Source organism: Barbatula barbatula, assembly GCF_947034865.1.
Source record: "Barbatula barbatula genome assembly, chromosome: 14".
Lineage (NCBI taxonomy): Eukaryota > Metazoa > Chordata > Actinopteri > Cypriniformes > Nemacheilidae > Barbatula > Barbatula barbatula.
In genome coordinates, this window is record NC_136777.1 from 23591077 (window position 1) to 23613849 (window position 22773).

Sequence of the window (22773 nt, forward strand, 5' to 3'; positions counted from 1 at the left end):
TCCACCCTGACCTTGCACAGAACCTGACCCGCAGGCCCAATCAGTCAAGGTGCCGAAGCCCAAGGTCTCTGTGCGTACACAACAGATCTTGTGAGATGGTTGAGGATACGCACGCCCTACTCCCAAAGGGGAGTAAGAGCCAGACCGAAGAGCAGGTCTTCCCATTGACATGCTAGGGGCTCGCATGAGAAAGGATCAAGACATGAAAGTACGTGTCCTCCAGGTCGACAGCCACGCAGCAATCCTGATGTCAGATGGACATCAGGACGTGCCTCTGCGTCAAAATTCTGAACAGAAGCCTGAAGAGCTTACTTCAGCACAGCCCCAAGATGGTCTGTAGAACCCAGAGGACATCTTGGTCAGACGCGACCCCTTTCACCAGAGGGGTGGCACCTCGACCTAAAGCACGGAAGCATTCTTGCCTTGAACCAAGGTAATGGTATGCACCGAACCTGGGCGGGTGTCTGGCGAACTGGATCGCCTAGTCGAGACTGATCCTCCTCGCTAGCCAACTGGACGGGCTGGGGAGCTGAAACTCCGGATCTCCTCCTCCTGTCCAGGAGCCAGACGTGGAGGCTCCAGAGGTCTGGTCTCAGATGCCAAAGCGTGCCCTTCCCTTGACTCCAGGCAGTCACACTCAGACACAGCCCTCCGTCCTCAGTGAAAAAAACATCAGCTGAACAAGCTCTTCACATTGTCCACCCTCCCAACAACACCCACCTATGGCTCCCTACACGCCTGTTAACCTGCGGTCACAAAACTTACACCCACCTGCCTTTAATCGAGCCCATGAATGAAAAAAAGAAACCAAAAACCCATTCGGAAACACAGAACACTGCTATTACGTGAAAAAAAATACTTTCACATGTTATTTTCTCTCTGTCTTATTTAATAGGTCTATCTTAAAGAATTCTGATGCATTCATTTCTTATAAATTGTTGGAATATTCAGGGTCTTCATTCTTCGATATTTGGTTCTAAAAGCACAGGCTACTAAGAAATAATTGTGCTCTCAGTTAAATTAAGTACAGTACATCGCGGATGAGATTCAGGAGGAATTTTAGTGTGGTACAAGGAGAATTTGAATAAACAATTATTTCAGCCTCTGACACGTATCTCTGAGCCATCTACATTCCTCCTGCAGAATTCCCTTACCATTATGAAGAATATCTAAACAACATCCACACAGAGATCAGCCATTTCCTGGCTCAGGGAAATGTGCTGATGTGTGGAGATTTTAAGGCAAGAAATGGATCTGAACCTGATAACATTGATCCAAATGGTAATCAACACCACCAAGAACAACCTTGACCAAACCGTAAAACAAAACCGGTACGTAATTATTACAGCTGCGTCGAGCCTCAGGTCTGTACATACTGAATGGCAGGATCAGATGAGACTCATTAGGGTTAGGGTTATATTATAACATATACACTACTCAAAAAAATAAAGGGAACACCTGATCATTACAGCTCAACACCAAGTCAGTTAACCATCAGGACTATCAATCAACCAGGTATGTAAGCATAAGTGATCATGTACCATTTTCACTTGTTTTGGTGCAAATAAAAGTGACAACAGGTACACTGGAGAGGCAACAACAAGGGTGGTCTGGGAAGGACCATTCTCAGAGGGTCTTAGAGACCTCCACGTGCTATGAAGTATTGGGGTGAAATCCTCAACTCTATTGTCAGATCTTATGCTGGTGCAGAGCCCTGCTGGGGCATGATAATACCCGACCTTATGTGCCCAGAGTCTCTAGGCTGTTTCTGGATGATGAAGGCATTGATGACATTGACTGGCCCCTCACATTCCCCAGACCTAAATCCAGTTGAGAACCTCTGGGATCTCATGTATCCAAAGCCATTAAGTAGCACCATAGACTGCCCAGGAGCTCACTTATGCTCTGATCCAGGTCTGAGAGGAGATTTCATAGTAGACCATGTGCAATCTCATCAGGAGTACGCCCAGACATTGCGGGGAGTTCATACGGGCACGTAGGGCCATGCACATTACTGACTGACATTGAGTTACTGTGGTAAGACTTTAAAAGTTGAATGAGCCAATATTTCAATTTTTTTAGTGATTTTACTGTAATTCCTGCCCTGAATGTGTTTATAATTTTGTCTTTCATTGACCACTCACATTATTTTGTTCTCGCAAGTTATGCAAAGTATGTAAGTGAAGATATTTAAGCTGGATATTTTGTTCCTTGAGATCTAATGTAGTGTGATTTGGGTGTTCCCTTTATTTTTTTGGGCAGTGTATATCAAAATGCAGACTAATCATCAATACATTTATTAATAAAACATTTGAAACAACTAAAGATGACATCCACTTGGCTACAAATGAAATCAATCACAAAAAGCAGCATGTAAAACTGACTTGAAAAAGAAAGGAATTAATTTTAGTAAACACCAAAAGATGAAAAGTGGTTTGACTTAGAATGCAAAACATTAAGAAAACAACCCTAAACCTAACAGTATATGAGCAATGGCTTCGATGAAATTAAACCGTCAATAAACCAGAATCAGTTCTTGCTAGATGGGCAAGTCTCTGCAAAACACAGACAAACATGGCTGACACAGTACAAGAGACTGTGTCCACACCGTCCACAAAATTGAGACGGAAGTCCTCTTTCCAACAGAATGCACAAAATACAGCGATATACGGACAATGCTTTATGTAAAAAATCATTTGAAAGTCTGTCAAACCTTGAGAAACTGGAATATCTGTTGGGAGAACACAAGGTGTGCTGTGTTAGCTGCACAATATGTGTCTGCCTGTCACAGCAAAAGAGAAAACAATCAATCTGCCCTGACCTGATGTTTCTAATATATGTACAGTTACATCTAAAACAATTTGAATATAATGAAAAAGGTCCATATTTTTTGTCACTCATTTCAGAAAATGAAACCCATATATTATATAGATTCATTACACACAGAGTGAAATATTTCAAGCCTTTATTACTTAGAATTGTGATGATTATGGCTTACAGATAATGAAAACCCAAAATTCAGTGTCTTCAGTGTTAGAATATTACGTTTGATCAATAAAAAAAGGATATTTTAAACTGAAATGTCAGGCTTCTGAAAGGTATGTTCATTTCTATGCACTCAATACTCGGTTGGGCCTCACTTTGCATGAATTACTGCATCAATGCGGTGTGGCATGGAGGCAATCAGCCTGTGCCACTGCTCAGGTGAAATGTTGCTTTGATAGTGGCCTTCAGGTCATCTGCATTGTTGGGTCTGGTGTCTATCATCTTCCTCTTGGCAATACCTCATAGATTCTCTATGGGGTTCAGGTCAGGTGGGCTTGCTGGCCCATCAAGCACAGTACCACCATGGTCATTGAACCAGCTTTTGGTACCTTTGGCAGTGTGGGGAGGTGACAAGTCCTACTGCAAAATTAAATAATTAACTCCATAAAGCTTGTCAGCAGAAGGAAGCATGAAGTGCTCTTAAGTTTCCTGGTAGATGGCTGTGTTGACTATGGACTTCAGAAAAAACAAACAGCACATTACATGTCCCACCAGAGAGATAAATATATTGGATCACTGTTACACGACTATTAAGGATGCATATCACTCTATCCCACGAGTATCTTTGGGGCTCTTTGATCACTGTCTAGTTCCAACAGCGAAACCTGCAATAAAGACTGTAAAAAGATGGAATAATGAAGCACAGTAGGATTTACAAATCTGTTTCAACTGCACTGATTGGAGTGCCTTTGAAACTGCAGCCTCCAATCTGGATGAGCTCACAGAGACTGTGACTTAATATATCAGTTTCTGTTAGGATATGTGCAACGCTCCAGATATCATTCCGGTCCCCCAAAACCTGTCACTCTCACGTCTGTGATTCTGAAGTCGTTTGAGAGACTGTTCCTGGCCTACTAGTAGGACATCACTTGACCCTTGCTGCATCCACTTCAGTTTGCCTACAGAGCAAACAGGTCTGTTGATGATGCAGTCAACATTGGGCTGCATTATGTTCTGCAACACCTTGATAGACTTCAGATGTGGACGTCAGTTCGGCCTTTAATACCATCATGCCTGACCTTCTCTCAGACAAAATGAACGAGCTCTTCGTGCCCACTTCAATCTGTCAATGGATCACTAACTTCCTAAAAGACAGGCAGCAACTAATGAAGCTGGGTAAACTCACATCCAGGACTCTCAAAATCTGCACTTGTCCCCTCAGGGATGCGTGCTCTCCCCACTGCTCTTCTCCCTGTGTACAAATGATTGCAATGCAAAATACTCGTCTGTCAAGCTCATGACATTTGCAGATGACACCACCATCATCACCCTCATCCACAATGGAGACGAGTCTGCTTACAGACAGGAAGTTGGAGAGCTGGCTGTCTGGTGCAATCACAACAACCCGGAGCTCTTCATGCTCAAAACAGTGGAGATTATCGTGGACTTCAGGAGTACCCCCCCTCCTGTACTGCCCCCGACTCACCATTATGAACAACACTGTGGCTGCAGAAGAGTCATTCAGGTTCCTGGGCACCACCATCTCTCAGGACCTGAAGTGGGACACTCACATAGACTCGATCGCTAAAAAAGCCCTGCAGAGGTTGTACTTCCTTTGCGAGCTAAGAAATTCAACATGCCACAGGAGCTGCTCACACAGTTCTCGGCCATCATTGAGTCTGTCCTGTGCTCAACCATCACTAAGAGACTACAACGAACAGTCAGGACTGCTAAGAGGATTATTAGTGCCCCCCTGCCGAACCTCCAAGAACAGTTTTTCCTCACAGGCTATACCAAGCCTGTACAATTAAAAGCTCTTACAACACACTGTCCATCATATCACACACTTGCACATTGGACATAGCATCTGGTGCAATAGCAATAGGTTTTAACAATTATATGTTGTTTTTGTCTATATTCTTTTCACTTGTTGTATAAAGTGCATTACTGTTTTTATTTAATTCTATTTTGCACCATGTGTACACTTTCTTCTGCACTAAGCTCCTGTCGCCAAGTCAAATTTCTTGTGTGTGTAAACGTACTTTGTAATAAAGCTCCTTCTGTTTCTGAAATATTTTTGTCACGTGTTAAACACTGAAAATACTGATCGAAACCATTGAGCACTTGATCCAGTTTGCACTGATTAAAATCTCCCAAAATAAAAACCGTTGCCCCTGGTGTCTTGTGTAGTTGCTGCTGTACACCTTCAGCAACTTGAGCTGCAGCCTTTGAAGCATTGCCATCCTGGGGAACATATATCCCACAAATTACAATATTCCAAATCTCCCTTTGGAAGTAAACAGGTCATAATAATAAACAGAGTAGTTCTAAGTCAGAGTTACATACCGCCTCCCGTACTCCTGCTTACACCAGTCCTCTCTGAAGTAGATGCCAATGCCCCCTCCCCCTTTGCTCTTACCGGCTGCCTCTGTTCTGTCTGACCGAATCAGGGAGCTTCCTTCCAATTCAACTAGTGAATAAGGAATGTTTTGGTGTAACCATGTCTCTGTGAACACCACAAGGCTCGCCTCACAATATTCATAACACACTCTGTTGTTAATACGAAGCTCCTCTATTTTTTCTCTCAATGACCGTACATTTTTAAAGACAACAGAGGAAAGTTGTTGTCTACTTCCCCTCCTCTGCATACATTGTCGTACACCACCCCTTTTCCCCCTCCAGGGTATATACATACATTTTCAGATCTCATCGAGTTTAATTAAAACCCATCTCTTCTGTAAATACAGACAAAAAAATACACTAACCCTCTTTCTCTCAACAGGTAGTGGTCTAGCTTTTTTTGTTGAAACTAGTAACTTTGTATTAGCACCTATTGTTCTATTGCTCTTGTATGACATATCGCTTATTGCTCCCTGAATTCTTAGTAAGTCGCTTTAGATAAAAGCGTCTGCTAATTGACTAAATGTAAAAATGTAAATGTTACTGGTTATATTGGCAACACTTTAACTAACATTAAGTATATACTGATTGTAAAATAGCACAGCTAAATGATCTAGTTTGTGATAGCTTCTTATTAATGTGACGTAATACAGAAGGGTGAGAACGAAGTCTCCCATCGGAAAGTCCAAACTTTTTTCTATGTCCCTCCCACTCAACTGATATTAATGTTTCTGCTTCCAAATATATAGAGACCGTATCTGTCCCTCGAATAATACTACAAAAGAATAATTTTGACAAAAGTCAGAGAAAAAATGTGATCGTGCAAATGGAAACGAACCAAATAAGAGGTCTTTAAAATTGCGTGGAAAGAGATTGCAAACTGGCACTGAATAATAAATAAAACTTCACTACACTGAAGCTACCCCCCTGGGAAATGAAGCAAGCTAAGCTACAGCAACATGGCAAAAGTAGTTTACTACATCAAAACTATTTTTCAAAATAAATGTTTATATTGAACTTACTTCATTCCAAATCAAAACAAAATTTCTCTTGTCGGGAATCACCTGGATGTGTGTTCTCAAGTTTGTGTTTGAAGTCTTGGAAGTTGAGAGCAGCTTCTTTTTTGGGTTGCACAATAAGCACCTGAAAACGCTGACGCTGTTGTATGACCTCTGCCTGTTTGACCATTCTCTTTGAATAAAACTGCAATTGGATCCGAACATCTCTGACTCCACGTTACAGAAGACTTCGCCACACCAGGATCCAGCAGCCCGGTACCCTCTCTTTACTGAGATGTCTGTTCCCGCCCAAAGGTCAGCATGGCAACTTTCCAGCTCGGTCATGGACCCTGTAGATCAGCTGTTGAACCTTCGTCAAAGAGAATGGTCAAACAGGCAGGGCATACAACAGCGTCAGGTATGTTAGGGAATTTCCAAAATCATCAACAGTAACAGGCAGAGGTCGAGGCAGGCAACAGAGAATCACAGTCAAATCAACAGTCCAAGATAATACACGGAAGGAATCAACACAAGGAAACGCTCGGAAATGTCAGCCTGGCTAAACAAGACTTCGCAAAGATTGAGAGTCCAAACACAGTATATATAGTGAGGTGGTAATGGGAATCATCTGGTGGTGATTTTCTGTAATATAAGACACCTGGTGGTGGTTAGCATGGGATTATGGGAATTGGAGTTCTGAGTGGAGTGCCCTCTACTGGAGTTCATGGGCACTCCAGCTGACAATCGTGACAGCGTCGATGATATAAAACATTGGATGACTTGTAATTTCCTTCTTTTAAATTCTAATAAAACTGAAATATTACTTATTGGACCAAAGACACGTAAACCGAATATTTCAGATTATAACCTGCATATTGAAGGATGTACAGTTACCCCAACAAATACAGTAAAAGATTTAGGCGTTATATTTGACAGCAACCTATCATTTCGAAATCACATCTCAAATGTCACAAAAACAGCCTTTTTCCACCTTAGAAATGTTGCCAAATTACGAAATATAAAACTTGCATTTCCCCTTTAGTCAACGATGTTGTTTAACAACCGGTTGCAAATGGACTTCCCAATATTTGCCTACACAATGATTACATTCAGGCAAACTTTAACATATGACCACTTTGGTCAAATATGAAATGTTGATACTGTGGAGTGCAATAAATGATGAGACAAGAGACGGAGATGCGTCGAGTCAACTTTACTCTCCACTTAAAACAATAAATAAACAAACGGCAAGTCAGAGTACTTCCACACACGGTAAACCCGGAACCAACCAAAAACACAACCCCTCTCCCTTAAAGGTACAGTCCCTTGGTGAATGTTTATGTGAAGGAATGGACAAGGAGAACCCAATTGCAGGCAGCGAAACGGGGATGAAGGGGTTAACAAGGACTTTAATATATATAAACAGAAAACAAAAACCCTCGAGGGGGTAAAAAGACAGTACACAATAACTAATACTATGAACTGAAAACTAAACTAGAACACAACTTTAAAACACTAAGGCTAAACAAACACTCACAAAGACTAGGATAAACTTAAATACTTCTCTCAGGACAAGGCTTCTAAGACGGGGTAACAAGTACAGGCATACAAGTACAACAAACGAGCACAAGACAATAGACAAGAGGGCATTAAATAGGGGAACAAACACAGGATAATTACTAAGGGGCAGGTGAAGGTAATGGAACACTAATGGGAAGGCTAACGAGACAAAAGGCGGGAAACACTGACGAGACACGAGAAAGCACCTGGCATGTCAGAATCAAAACAAAGCCATGTCTTTCTCACACAAAACCTAAGGCTATGCCATGACTCCGCTGCAAGACCAAGAATAAACATGACATGATAGCGGAATCATGACAGTTTAATCCTTTACTTGTGGGTCACCACACAGGCTCCCCCAGAATTCACCCATACAAACAGGGCCAGACCGAACAGGCAACCAAGATAGAACAATGCCTAAAAAGTCAACATAGAGGGGGCGGACTAAACGGCCATAACGGCTACGCTTAACAGGAGAGGGCATCGATAAGGCGGCAGTTTGTAACATCCACCAACATTCTGTAAGCGCAGAGGAAATCTGCCCACAGGAGCGATGTAGAAACGGCGGCCATGATGAAATCCCAGCCGAAACGCCACAGAAACACACCTCCACGTACCTTGTGCCATAGGTGTGCCATTAGCAGCGTCCATCGGGGGGCCATGCCCGCCAGCCATAGTGTCCACAGGCATCGCCGGCAGGATGCTGCGCTGAGCCCCAGAGTCAACCAGCAGCTGCCGGCCAGACAAGGTGTCAGTGATGAATAACAGCTTGCAGTCACGGCCAGCGCTCATAGCCGTTAATGAGCGCCGGCCCTGGCTTTTCCCTGGGCTCCAAAACTGCAAGGTTGGCAACACTGCTTGGCCTTGGCCCCAAACCTGGAATGGTAATAACACCACCCGTCCTCACGCTGTCGGTGGGCAGTCACAGCAGCTGCGGTGTCCGGGTCGACCTCTGGGGGGTAAAACGAGGCAGACGTGTATTGGGGTGGCAGCAGCGCATGAACGAACTGCTGCCGGTTGGCGAGGAAAATCCTGTCTGCCTCCACAGCCAGCGCTCTGTAGTCTCTGGAGGAAGGGAGTGAGGAACTGGCCAGCGCGGTGCGCACAGATGCTGGAAGCTGTCGTAGGAAAATGTGGGCGAAAAGGAATGAGGGATCTGCTGTGCCCAGCACAGCCAGCATTCTCTCCATAAAGTCGGACGGCTTGCCGTCGCCAAGGCCGTTCACTGACAGCAGGCGGTCTGCTTTCTCCAGCTCCGACAGTTCAAAAAGTTGCAAAAGGAATGCTTTAAGTGCGTCGTACTTGCCGTCCACCGGAGGAGCCTCTAACAGCGCCATAGCCCTGGCTGTCGTCGAGGCATCTAAAGCCGCTACAACATGGAAATACCTTGTGACGTCCTGCATTATTCCTCGATGTGCTGAAACTGTGCCTCGATGTGCTGAAACCACGGCCGCGGGTTATGCTGCTAAAAGTCCGGTAACTTGATGGGGGTTGCGCAGATAACACCGCCATTAACCGCGCCGCTAGCAGCGGCATTTTCACTACCGTCGTTGTGAGACATAATAAAGAAGTATCCAACTCACGTCGGGGTCACCAATTGTGGAGTGCAATAAATGATGAGACAAGAGACGGAGATGCGTCGAGTCAACTTTACTCTCCACTTAAAACAATAAATAAACAAACGGCAAGTCAGAGTACTTCCACACACGGTAAACCCGGAACCAACCAAAAACACAACCCCTCCCCCTTAAAGGTACAGTCCCTTGGTGAATGTCTAATCCTTTACTAGTGGGTCACCACAATACACAATTTAATACCTTGGAAAATGGGATTTAAGACCTTTTAATACTTTTTTAAGGGCCTTAATTTTCTCTAAATTGATTGATCAACTTAAAGTATTGAAATACCTTTTAATACCACACGGTTACCCTGCCCTCTTATGTAAATGCTTCATCCGCATCTTGCCTCGGATAATTCCACAGTTGTTGAAATAGGTAATCGACAGCAAGCGCTCATCCACCCCACTACTTCGCATTGCAAGGTCTCGACACGCAAGCTTCCAAACAAACAGTGCCAGCAGCTTAAATCTCGCACACATCCTCATGGCTTAACACAACTGTCCTCCGTGTCAAATAATTCAATACAATTTAAACAGCAAATAAATAATAACAAAAGAAAACGTAACAATGTAACACCAACATCTGAGCCGTGATCGCCAGCTAAGCAGCGCCACTGAAAATTAGCAAGTTTCTAAGAGTTATCAAAGATGGCAATGAACCATCACCTGTGGTATCTCTTAGAAACAACCCATATTTTACGAGATGAGGACAGGAAGACGGTATACAGGGACTTTAGTAAATCTCTCCATGTTTAAAAAATATTCATATAATTTGCTCCTATGTGCATTTTTCCTCAGACAAGTAGCTCTTTAAAAGCCGTTGTGCTGTATTTATACAATCATGAAAATTAACACCGCAAATGTGAATGTTAAGCCAGGGTTTAGTACAGTGCAGTGTGAATCGTTATGTTATGAATACCTGGATATCTCATAATCCCTGGTAAAATATGAGTAGTGGGAAATGTGAAATAGGTAACCCCAGACTCCGTTTTAGCTGATGTTTAGAAAGACCAGGCTTAACAGTTTCAAGTGTAAAAAGCCCTTTTAATGATCTGGGATTGCCTCTTTTTAGTGGAGGGTTGGAGCAGCCATACTGAGTGTCGCATTTATCCAGTGACATCGTGTTATATCTATAATGACCTGATGTACAAAACATAAAAACAACACATTATTATGATCCTTTGGATTTTGTGAGAAAGCTTGTCATAGTGTGAAAGCTGAAAGTATATTTTTAATTAAAATCAAAGTAGGAATGTTTTCCTCCTAATGAATCCATTGCATGTTGTAGGTTATTTAAAACTGGAATAAAATAAAATAAGCTATTACAATAAAAAATTATTATAGTGTAAGAATTATTATATTTTTAACTCTTTGAGAAAACTGTTACACCATGAATATTTTCTTGTAACAATAACATAATAAATAAAGGCAGGCATTACACTTGTACTAAATAATATATGAATGGATGTAACGAAATATATATTTTCTTTTCAGATTCATCGGAGCAAAAACAGATGGAAGTTTTACTTGAAGGATGGTGTAATGTGTTATGGAGGGAAAGACTATGTTTTCTCTAAGGCGGTTGGAGAGGCCGAATGGTGAAGTACTGTAGCTGGACTGTTAAACTATTCAGTTTTCGATGCAGCCAGTTTCTTAATTAGATTAAAATAATTAGCTTTTCGTAAATGTTTAGTGAAATATTATGTTAAACCAAAATAATATTGTGGTTATTTTCTTCGTTACTGTATTAGGATTTTTGTTACTGTACTAACTACTGAAATTATTTTGGAAATCTCTTTAACATTTGCATAAAAGGTTCTGTTTAATCATTAAGGTATTTCTGGCTAACGAAAATGTGGAGATTTATTATTCCCATAAGTATGATTTTTATTATTTTGGAAACGGTGGACAACTATTTTTCTGTATTCTGAAAAAAACTAACATTAAATTGCACAATTCAACAAATATTACTGTTTGAAGGTCATTTGACTGTTACGTGTTTACACCAATAGAGATGTAGTAAACAGCACTTGACCATGTATTCAATGGCTCCAGGTTTGTGGCCGTGACTCCCTCTAACTGCCATGACGGAGAAAGGTTTCTAGATTGGCTCTGTATTTGGTGGGCTTACATAAACAAATGCCCAAAGTGCCTTCAGATAATGCTGCTAGGACAGCTGCCAGACACTTCTTACAATTCCTGATGACCTCAGGATTTCAGAAAGAAAGATTTTCTCAGAAAGAGCTTTATTGCAAAGTATAATACAATATGAAGATAATCTATGAAAGAATATAATAGATAAATATGATAAAGATATAGAGTATAATATGTATGCATGTGTGTATATGTATTTACAAATACAAATTTACTATTGTATGTACAGAATATGGGCTAAATACAGTTTACTGAATATAATCTACACAAAAGGGTATTACAAGGTGGCTATAATTAGTATTGCACATGTTATTATTGCACAAAGTTAATCATTGCATGGTGGGTAGAACATTTAACAGTTCAAGATGAAGATCGCCCGAGGGAAGAAAATCTATAAAGGTGTAAAGGGGAACATGAAAAAAAGTGCAAGTTTAGTTGATTTCATATTCTTTCCAGTGTGCATGATGAGGAAAGATAGTGTTACCACAGGTGGATGGTTGGTAAGGCCCACTCATCCGCTGTGGCGCACTCCGTATTGCACATGAGGGTTGTAAACATGACGAAAAATAAAAGTATATGAAGATATAAAGAGCAGGAAACATATGACAGGGCAGACAGCATTAATGCCGATAGACCTGACTTCGTGTCCGATGAGTGTTAAGGGTTGAAGTGATCTTGTGTTGTGGGTGGTTATTTTCTGAGAGTTGGCTGGATTTGAGGGCTCTCACGGCCTGGGGGAAAAAGCTGTTGTGGGCTCTGATGGTCCTGTACCGTCGTCCTGATGGCAGGAGCCGGAAGAGACTGTCGGTGGGGGGGGTGGCTGGAATCCTTCACATTGATGGTGGCTTTGCTGGAGCAGTGTGAAAGTAAGATTTCCGGAATGGAGGGGAGAGGGAAGATTTTTGCAGCTGCATTTACTGCACGCTGTAGGGTCTTTTGGTCTGCTGCACTGCAGTTCCCATACCAGACAGTGATTCAGGTGGTGGAGACTTGCTCTTTGTAGGATGTTTCATCATTGTTGCTGATGAGGTCTAACACGGTTGTGTCATCAGCAAACTTGACAATGCAGTTGGAGCTAGACTTGGCAGAGCAGTCATGAGTCAGCAGCGTGTAGCCTTGTGGGGCTCCTGTGCTCAGCATGGGGGCAGTTGAGTTGATGCTGCCGATACAGACTGACTGAGGTCTTCCAGTTAAAAAGTCAAATTACAGAGGGATGTGTTGAGCCCTAGAGTTGTTGGGGGATTATTGTGTTGAATGCTGAGCTGAAGTCAATTCTCACATGGGAGTCTCCCTGTCTAAGGTGAGTCAGAGCCAGGTGGAGGAGACAGCGTTTGACTGTAGATCGATTTTGACGGTATAGATCTAGCGTGTCAGGGAGGCAAGACTTTATATGGTATGTGACTTAACCTCTCAAAGCACTTCATCATGATTGGAGTAAATGCTATAGGAAGGTAGTCGTTCAGGCTGATCACAGGTGACTTTTTTTGGTACTGGAATGATGGTGGGTTAGTTTTAGACATGTGGGAACGACTGCCTGGCTCAGCGAGGTATTGATGATATACGTTAGAACATCTGTCAGCAAGGTGGCACAGTCTCTCAGTTGTTTCGCTACTTGATATTTGCAGTGAAATGACACAGTTTATTGGCAAGTAACAAGCACAGACAGCAAGCTTCCTGAAGACAAAGATAGTGAATTCTGTTTGGACGTGCTACGTAAAGTCTATGGCGCATGCCAATTACATTAAATGACCTTGGCCATAAAATGGGGTGATTTTACACATCATTTACATCATATCAGCTGCCTGAAGCACAACCGAGTGTTTATCAAAAGGGAACTACATTTTATTGTCATCATTGAATAAATTCAAATTATTGTATCATGATTGAAATTAAATTTTTCCACCATTGCTGCCCCTTCGCAGGTACAATTTTGCGGTGGCGTTTAACTCGTACAGTAATTTTTGACATGACTGGACAGTAGATGATCCACATGTACACCAAAACCCAAGTGCTGGAAGTGTTCTGGCATTTTTGCTCAGACCGGCCCACCACAATCGGTCGGACACAACCAACCAGTACACCATCCTTGCGGACCCTGTAGATATGCATTTCTACTTTTCCATTCCCAAAAACCCCTACAAAGCTGAGAACTAAGTGCCATGGACCAGTGTACTCACTCTCTCTTGACTGACTCCGTGGTGACCAAAGGTGGCAGTGGAGTAGGGCCTACACAAAGTGAGGGCAGCCTGAGAAAGAGAGAGAGAGAGAGAGAGAGAGAGAGAGAGAGAGATGAGAATGATAACTGAATGAGAAAAAGGATCCCCATACAAGTATCTTTAATATATAACAATGTAGAGAGATGGTTGCACATATTTTATACTTACTTAGTGGAAATGGCTCCATGGTGCTCTGAACATCAAAGACAGCAAACTACAAACGTGAGGGCATCCTGAGAGAGAGAGAGAGAGAGAGAGAGAGAGAGAGAGAGAGAATAACGAGTCACATTTTCAGTCTACAATATTATGAATATTTTTATAATAATATCAATAATCTCAACCCACCTTACAATAACAGCAGTTTCCTCAGAAGCTTGCTCTTCTCTGCAACTCTGTCAATTACAATGTGCTCCATGTTATAAAAGCTAGTTAACATTAGAATAATCAGCCGAAGTTGCAATTGAATAAGTTAACTCTGTTAACCTAGCTACAAAAACAATGCAAAATAGCTTATGCTGTGTTATTTGACTTTAGCTGACTGAGTGGCTAGTGCAGTAGGTGACAATCTGACAGACATTATAATAGCGATACTATAATAGTTACTATAATATTCATTAATTTAGGTAAATTATCATCTTCGCCGCGGCCCAACCAGGCCCACACACTGTGAAGTCACCGTCCGGAGCAGAAGGTGGCAGTAATGCACCAAAAAGCTGTTTACCGTAAAACACGAAGTCACCGGCCGGTCCCTGTATGGTGGTGGCGTCACTTACTGGACCAGGATCGGTGATCCTTAGCAGTTGTGTTTCCGATATGAACTTGTTCTTCAGAAATGTTTGGTAATATGTAACGTTAGCTTGTGTGGACGCTACCGCACTACTTGATCAACAAAAGAGCGTCGCTACTGAAAAGCTATTTGATTCAGAAAACAGCGACGTTACCACCACGCTACTGAAAAATGTAGTTAAGCTAGTAGCGTCACTGCTTGTAGCGCCCAACACTGCTTACAGTTTCAAGTTCACTCTCCTGCTCACTCTGTCTCTCCTTGACTTTACTATCAGACACCCACTCCTCTGCCTGGGTTCCGCCATGGCTAGTCACCTCTCCTCCATGTGCTATGTTCACCTGTTTTTGCAAAATGTCGTCAAGTAAGCTACTATAGGCTTGGAAACTGAAGCTACAGCACTTAACATGTCGGTTATTTTTGCACATGTTGAGGCATCAACCTCTAGAATTTTTATTTGTTTGGCCCGCAACTTCTCCGCACCCCCCTTGCCCTTGCGCTTTTGTTTCTCCATCCTAAATCCACAGATTTCTGGCTCTGACCCACTGACTGCATTTGACACAAGAAACCGAGGGGGAGGGGTGGAGCCCTAACCCTAAGAGATGATTGGGCCAGCCCAGTGTCAGTATGGATAATGAACCAATGGGCTGCTGTCCCTGCTTTATGGGCCGGTCGTTGGCAAATAAAAAAAAAACATTTTATATCAACCGGCCCCCAAGTGCGTCGGCCCACCGGGCATTTGCCAGATTACCAGTCCAGCCCTGCATAACGCGTCCGCGGGTAAAAAAAAAGGAAAGAAAAGGGTGGGGCTGAGAAAGCGAGAGAGAAAAAATTGCGAAATTTAGATGCTGAAGCCACTAAATGTCGCAAACTAACAGAAATATTTAGCAGTACAGCCAGCAGCAGCACCTCGCAGTTAAAAAATATCAGCAGTAAAGAAGTGAGCCAAACAGCTATGCAGCAACATGCCACCAGTGATGAGGGACAGAAAGATGAGCTGGTCTCGCAGGCAGATACAGGGCAAGTAAGTATGGAACATGAGAGGAGAAAGAGAGTTACTTGCTAGGGATGATGTTAGGAAGTTATATTCAGGTTGCTACATTTTTAATGATTACAGTAGTTAAAACAGCTAAACTTCAAAATTTTAGCTGTAAAATGGCACATGCAGTAGCTAATATTAAGAAATATGTTTTGCTTTTACTTTTGAAAATGTTGGTAACGTTACAGTTAATGCTTACAAACTTTGAAGATTTTCAATACAGAAGTTACATTTGTAATGGTGTATTTTCATTTAGATGTGGTATTATTTGTGCAGTAAGATTTTTTACTGCATATATTAAGATAATTTACATTTACATTTATTCATTTGGCAGACGCTTTTATCCAAAGCGACTTACAAGTAGTTTTTTCCAGTGACACATTACTGCAGAGCAATCAGGGGTAAGGTGCCTTGCTCAAGAGCACTTCAGTCATGACCTGCTGGCACTGAGATTTGAACCAGCAACCTTCTGATCACAAGCCCAACGCTCTAACCCCCAGGCCACAACTGACCCTAATTAATAACTTCATTTTAAAACAGCATGGAATAAATTGTAAAATATGCTGTTATAACAGCATATTATATGAAGTTTTATTTAACAAAGTTTGGGAGGAGCAGGTTCAGATAATTAACCCAATTAGCACAAGTGGAGATCAATCAGTAATCAACTCAATGACCAGGTATAGATACACAGCAGACCTACCTCTGTTCATTGACAGTTTATCAGCATCCCTCCTCCACCCCATCTCCTCACTTCTTGTTCCATCTACTACTCTTACCACTACCGGGGAGTGCTCCGAACTCTGAGCCCTCCTCTCGGACAGCACGCCAAATAAGCATAACCTTTTATTGTATTCATTTTATGTAGATGTGAACTCGTGAAATAATCTATTCCATGCTATCTTGAAATAAAACCTGTTTTTTTTAAATCCATTCCATCATGTTTATTCAGGATGAGCTTAGACCAAGATCAGAGAAAGACACCCACTCCAGCTCAACTTTGAATAACTTTAAGCGCCCCAAGTCAGAAAGTCACAGCCTAGAGGTTTTTTTTCATACCACCCTCAGAAGAAGACAAAACACCTGACAGTACAGAGAGTGTTTAAACACAAAGATGGCACGGACAGAAAATGGCTTACATACTGTGAAGAGAACCATACCCTGTATTGTGCAGTATGTTTACTTCATAATTGGAATGCAGGACTGGAACCATATCAGTCAAAGAGTTGAGGAACATGAAAGGAGCAACATGCACAGAGGTTGTGCTGAGGCATATTTTTTGAGGGCATCTAAATAAGATATAGCCAGCCTGCTACATGGTCCCCAAATTGTGGCTCACAGAGATCAAGTGAGGAAGAGACGGCAGGTGTTAGAAAGAGTAGTAGATGTGGTGAAGTTCATAGGAAAGAGAGGACTGAGCTACAGAGGACAGGAATCTGTGGCAGCGTACACTCTAGATGACCACAACATTGACCACGGGAACTTCCTAGAGCTCATCATTCTTCTAGGGAAACATGATGTATGTTTGAAGGAACATCTCACTGAGTGCATAGAAAAAATTAAAAAGATGTCACAGGCTAGGGGTCGCGGTGCTGCTGTAACATTTTTATCCAAAACCACTGTGAACACTGTAATTTCTACAGTGAAGTGTCTAATTCAGGAGACCATTGCAAAAGAGGTTGCTGAAAGTGTGATATTTTCTGTGCAGATAGATACAACCCAAGACATTACGTCCCATGAGCAATGCTCTGTAATTCTGAGATATGTTACAGATGCAATTCAGGAAAGGCTTCTTGCAGTGGTTAAGTGTGAGGCATCCACTGGTCAATATTTTGTCCAGATGCTGACAGATGTGATGTAACGTTTTAATCTGGATATCAGTAACTGTGTCAGTAATGCTACAGATGGGGCATCAAACATGCAAGGCAAGTACAGAGGCTTCTCCACACTCCTGTCATCCAAAGCCCCAAACCAGGTACATGTTTGGTGCTATGCACATGTGCTGAACCTAGTTCTGGCTGACACAACTGAAATGGCCATATCCAGTGGGTCCCTCTTCTCCCTCATGAATGACATTGCTGTGTTCATTCGTGAATCCTATCAAAGAATGAATGTGTGGGAACAAAGTAGCCAGGATACTCGACACAGACATCTCTACCATCAGAGAGACAAGGTGGTGGGCAAAAGATGTAGCCTTGAAGAGGATCTTTGGGTCATTTGGAAAACCAGACCAGGCTTTATACATTGATGTCCTCATTCAATTCAATTCAATTTAATTTATATAGCGCCTTTCACAATTTGCATTGTTCCAAAGCAGCTTTACAGGGGAAAAACGAAAAACCCAAGAAACGGTAAAACACACTACATGGTGTTTTATATAATAAATCCAATTATTCTAGTAAATAATATCTAATGTCAGCATCTCCTGGTGGTTTATTTAGCATATTTTGCATTAAGTGAATGCTTGGCTGAAAAGATGCGTTTTTAATCTAGATTTAAATTGGGCGAGTGTGTCTGATCCTCGAATAATATCAGGGAGGCTGTTCCAGAGTTTAGGTGCTACGTATGAGAAAGCTTGACCCCCTTTGGTGGATTTAGTTATTCTAGGTATTATCAAAAGTCCTGCGTTTTGAGATCTTAGGGAGCGTGATGGGTTGTAGTGTGATAGAAGCTCTGTTAGGTAGGTAGGGGCTAAACCCTTTAAGTCTTTATAAGTGATTAAAAGAACTTTAAAGTCAATACGATACTTAATGGGTAGCCAGTGAAGGGTTGATAAAATTGGGGTTATGTGATCGTATTTTCTGGTCCTGGTTAGAACTCTGGCAGCTGCGTTCTGAACTAACTGTAGTTTGTTTATTGATGATGCAGGACAAACACTAAGTAGTGCATTACAGTAGTCAAGTCTTGAGGTCATAAATGCATGAATAAGCTTCTCCGCGTCAGCAACACACAGAATATTTCGAAACTTGGCAACATTTCTTAGGTGGAAAAAGGCTGTTTTTGTGACATTTGAGATGTGATTTCGAAATGACAGGTTGCTGTCTAATATAACGCCTAGATCTTTTACTGTATTTGTTGGAGTAACAGTACATCCTTCAACTTGCAGTTTATAATCAGAAATAGTTGGTTCGCGTGTCTTAGGTCCGATAAGTAATATTTCTGTTTTATTAGAGTTTAAAAGAAGGAAATTATAGGTCATCCAATGTTTTATATCTTCAATGCACTCTGCCAATTTGGATAGCTGGGAGGAATCATCTGGTCTTGATGAGATATGTAGCTGAGTATCATCTGCATAGCAGTGGAAGCTAATTCCATGTTTTTTAATAATGTTTCCAAGGGGAAGCATGTATATGGAGAACAGCACGGGTTCCAGAACCGATCCCTGAGGTAATCCATAATTTACTTGCGTTAAATTGGATGATTCCCCATTTAGATGGACAAATTGATGTCTGTCTGACAAGTAAGATCTAAACCACTGTAGTGCCTGTCCCTCAATACTGGTATAATTTTGTAAGCGATCTAGAAGTATGTTATGGTCTACGGTATCGAACGCAGCACTCAGGTCAAGCAGGACCAAGAGTGAGATGTTACCTTTATCTGATGCTATAAGCAGGTCGTTTGTAATTTTAACGAGCGCAGTTTCAGTGCTACGATGCGATCTAAAGCCTGACTGAAATTTTTCGTGCATGTCGTTATTTTGTAAGAAAGAGCACAACTGAGTGCACACTACTTTTTCTAGTATTATCTAGTATTTTTTTCTAGTATGGGAGATTTGAAATCGGTCTATAGTTTCCTAGTTCATTTGGATCTAAGTTTGGTTTCTTGATTAGAGGCTTAATGACGGCCATCTTAAAAGGACCTGGGACATGGCCTAGATTAATTGACGAGTTAATAATGTTATAAATGGGCTCAATTGCAACAGGTAGTAACTCTTTTAATAATTTAGTTAGTATGGGGTCTAGTAAGCAAGTTGTAGGTTTAGAAGTTGCGATGACTTGAATAAAATCTTCCTGTTTTATAGGTGAAAAACGCTGGAGCCTTTGTTTTGGAGCGATGGTTGGTGCTAATTCATAGGACAGATTTGGAGGTTGAGTTTTTACAATTTTGTCACAAATGTTTTTGATTTTCTCTGTAAAAAATTTCATGAATTCATTGCTACCAAGGTGCGGCGGAATAGCCAGGTCAGGTGGTGTCTGTTTATTTGTTAATTTAGTGACTGTGCTAAATAGAAACCTTGGATTGTTTTTGTTGGTTTCTATGAGGTTACGAAGGTGCTAAGCCTTTGCTGCTTTTAGTGCCTTTTTATAACAATTTCCACTCTCTTTCCACGCCATTTTAAAGACTTCTAATTGCGATTTTATCCATTTGCGCTCTAGTTTGCGTGTTTCTCTTTTAAGGGCGCGAGTGGTGCTATTGTACCAAGGTGCAATATTTTTCTCATTAATCTTTTTTGACTTCGTAGGTGCAACAGCTTCTAATGTATTAGAGAAAATAGTACCCAATTCCCTGGTCATGACATCGAGCGATTCGTTATTTATTGGTATGGTTATTAAAGGAGTCAGATCTGGCAAGCCTTTCGCGAAGCTATCTTTAGTAGCGGAGGTGATTGTTCTACCCTGTCGATAACGTGTTAAAGGGCTGATTCCAGACGTGCGCAAAGTACCTGTTATAAGATAGTGATCAGTGACATCGTCGCTTTGAGGCATAATATCTATATTGGTTAGATCGGCTCCGTGAGATATAATCAGGTCTAGTGTATGATTAAATCGATGAGTTGGTCCTTTAATGTGTTGTATTACCCCAAAAGATTGTAGTAGTTCTGTAAACGCCAGTGCTAATGCATCGTTAGCGCTATCTACGTGGATATTAAAATCTCCGACAATTAGTACTTTATCAACGTTAACCAATAGGTCCGATAGGAAGTCCGCAAACTCTTTCAGAAAATCAGTATAGGGACCAGGGGGTCTATACACCGTAGCCAATGTAAAAGAAAGCAATGGTTTTTTACTTTTGTTAGGAATAATTTTGTTCAACGCAAGCACTTCAAATGAATTAAATTTATGCTCTGTTCTCTGAGATACAGTAAGAAAGTTTCTAAATATTGTAGCGACGCCGCCACCCCGACCAACCGGACGTGGCTCATGCATATAACAGTAACTTGGTGGGGTACACTCATTTAGACAGAAATAATCATTTGGTTTAAGCCAGGTCTCGGTAAGACAGAGTATATCAAAACTGTTGTCCGTGATCATTTCATTTACAATAACTGCCTTTGAATTTAGTGATCTAATATTAAGTAGGCCGAACTTTATAAATTGGTTTTGGTTGTTTATTACATTGTCTTCAGGTTTAATCACGATCAGATTTTTTCTCTGACTTTTGCCAAAATGTTTACTTTGTAGTATTATTCGGGGGACACATATAGTCTCTATCTATTTGGAAACAGTAACATTTATAGCAGTTGAGGCGCACATACTATGGTTAAAGTTTTGACTTACCTGAGGGAGACATAGTCAACCGGTGCGTAGCGCCTTCGAGATGTTGTCGGACAGGAGAGCCGCTCCGATGCTGCTGGGATGCAGGCTGTCGGGGCGGAAGAGCCTAGGTCGCTCCCAGAACAGATCATGACACTCAGCGTCTTTCAAGGTCAGGCCAATTTAAAAACTGCAGTGCGTGTCAAAGCTAGAGGATTCTTGGAGGCTCTGATGAGGTATGACAGAGTGTTAACTGCTCAGCTTTTCCTGCGGATATTTGAGGTCACAACACCGCTGTCAAAATACCTACAGTCAAGTGGACTAGACATCTTAACCGCACACAGGATGGTAATGGCAACTCAAGATGCCATGAAGAACATGGCAAGAGATTTTGAATCGGTTAAGCAAGCTGCTGATACCTTTGTCCAATGGGCAAATTCACAACTCATAGTGGAAGAGGACTGTGAGCTTGAATTGGAGGCAGAACTTCCACAGAAAAGGAAGAGGAAAAGGAAGATGATGGCTGTAGAAATGACAACAAGTGATGAGACTGTGATGGAAATTTTCATGACGTGGGTTTCTTCATGCTAATCTCTGTAAAAATTGATTCAAGACTGTCTATCTTGTTGTTCTTAAATTCCTGAGAAATGTTGTGCTACGTGGCAAACCACTCAGCTCCTTTGCCCTTGAGCAAAGACCAAGAGGTTCTGGTGAAGATAAGAAATGGCGACACATTTGTGTTACCAAAGTTACGTTCTTGCTCAAGGGAGGGGAGAAGAAGGGGTGTCATGTCATGTATGGATGATATAAAAGCCCCTGTAAATGAGCAGGAAGGGGCCTTCTGTCTGCACCATGCTTGTGATGCAGACTGAATGACAATAAAATATAAAATACCTTGCAAGGTAACTCATGCTCTCTGTGTGTTGCATTTGTCTGAAGTCTTTAAAAAGCTCACTTTGATTAAGGAATAAGAAAATTCCACAACAAGACTCTCACAGATGCAAACAGAGCCTATGAAGTTGAGGTCCATAACTAGATTATGGATACAATCACCGAGAGCATCCACAGGCGTTTTCTGACCCATGCTACACTCTATGCCGACTTGGCTCTTCTTGATCCGAGAAACTTTGCTGAAGTGTCATCAGGTACTCTGCCTGAGCAAGAACTTAGCAAATGCTTGCTCAGGTTTGACAGCAAATTTGCAGTATGAGTTAAAGTGTATGAGTGAAGAGTACAAAGTCAGGATGGTAGGGGGTGGCTGTGATGATGACGTAGAAGACACAGATGTACTAACCAAACAGTGCAAGTCTTGTAAGGAATGCCCATTCTGTTGCTATCAAATTCTGAAACGCTACAACCTCTTCACATATGCCTATCATATCCTTGGCTGGGGATACAGGTACCTCCTTACTCTGCCTGTGACACAGGTAGCCTGTGAGATAAATTTCTCTGTTCTCAAACACATCAAAAGTCGAATAAGAAGCACACACTCACAAGAACACCTGGAAGCATTCATGCTTATGACCACAGAGAAAGACATCCTCA

The 22773-nt window shown here is 41.8% G+C and overlaps 1 protein-coding gene and 1 long non-coding RNA gene across 5 annotated transcripts in view; one reads left to right on the forward strand and one right to left on the reverse strand.

Moving 5' to 3' along the window:
- Positions 1-11524, forward strand: part of gtf2a1l (general transcription factor IIA, 1-like) — a 75676-nt gene extending 64152 nt beyond the window's left edge. For 2 of the 4 annotated variants that reach the window (XM_079473853.1, XM_079473854.1), the window contains one exon: positions 11056-11524. In XM_079473853.1, the coding sequence (XP_079329979.1) occupies positions 11056-11163 (108 nt within the window). In that variant the 3' untranslated portion in view covers positions 11164-11524. The remainder of the gene's footprint in view (positions 1-11055) is intronic. The other 2 variants (XM_079473858.1, XM_079473855.1) reach the window with 1 other exon arrangement.
- A 2334-nt stretch (positions 11525-13858) lies between these two features.
- LOC306904145 lies at positions 13859-14813 on the reverse strand. The gene is made up of 3 exons (XR_013787608.1): positions 14277-14813; positions 14100-14164; positions 13859-13961 (listed from the first exon to the last, which is right to left on the reverse strand). It is a non-coding gene; the product is annotated as an uncharacterized lncRNA (long non-coding RNA).
- Between the last annotated feature and the right edge of the window lie 7960 nt (positions 14814-22773).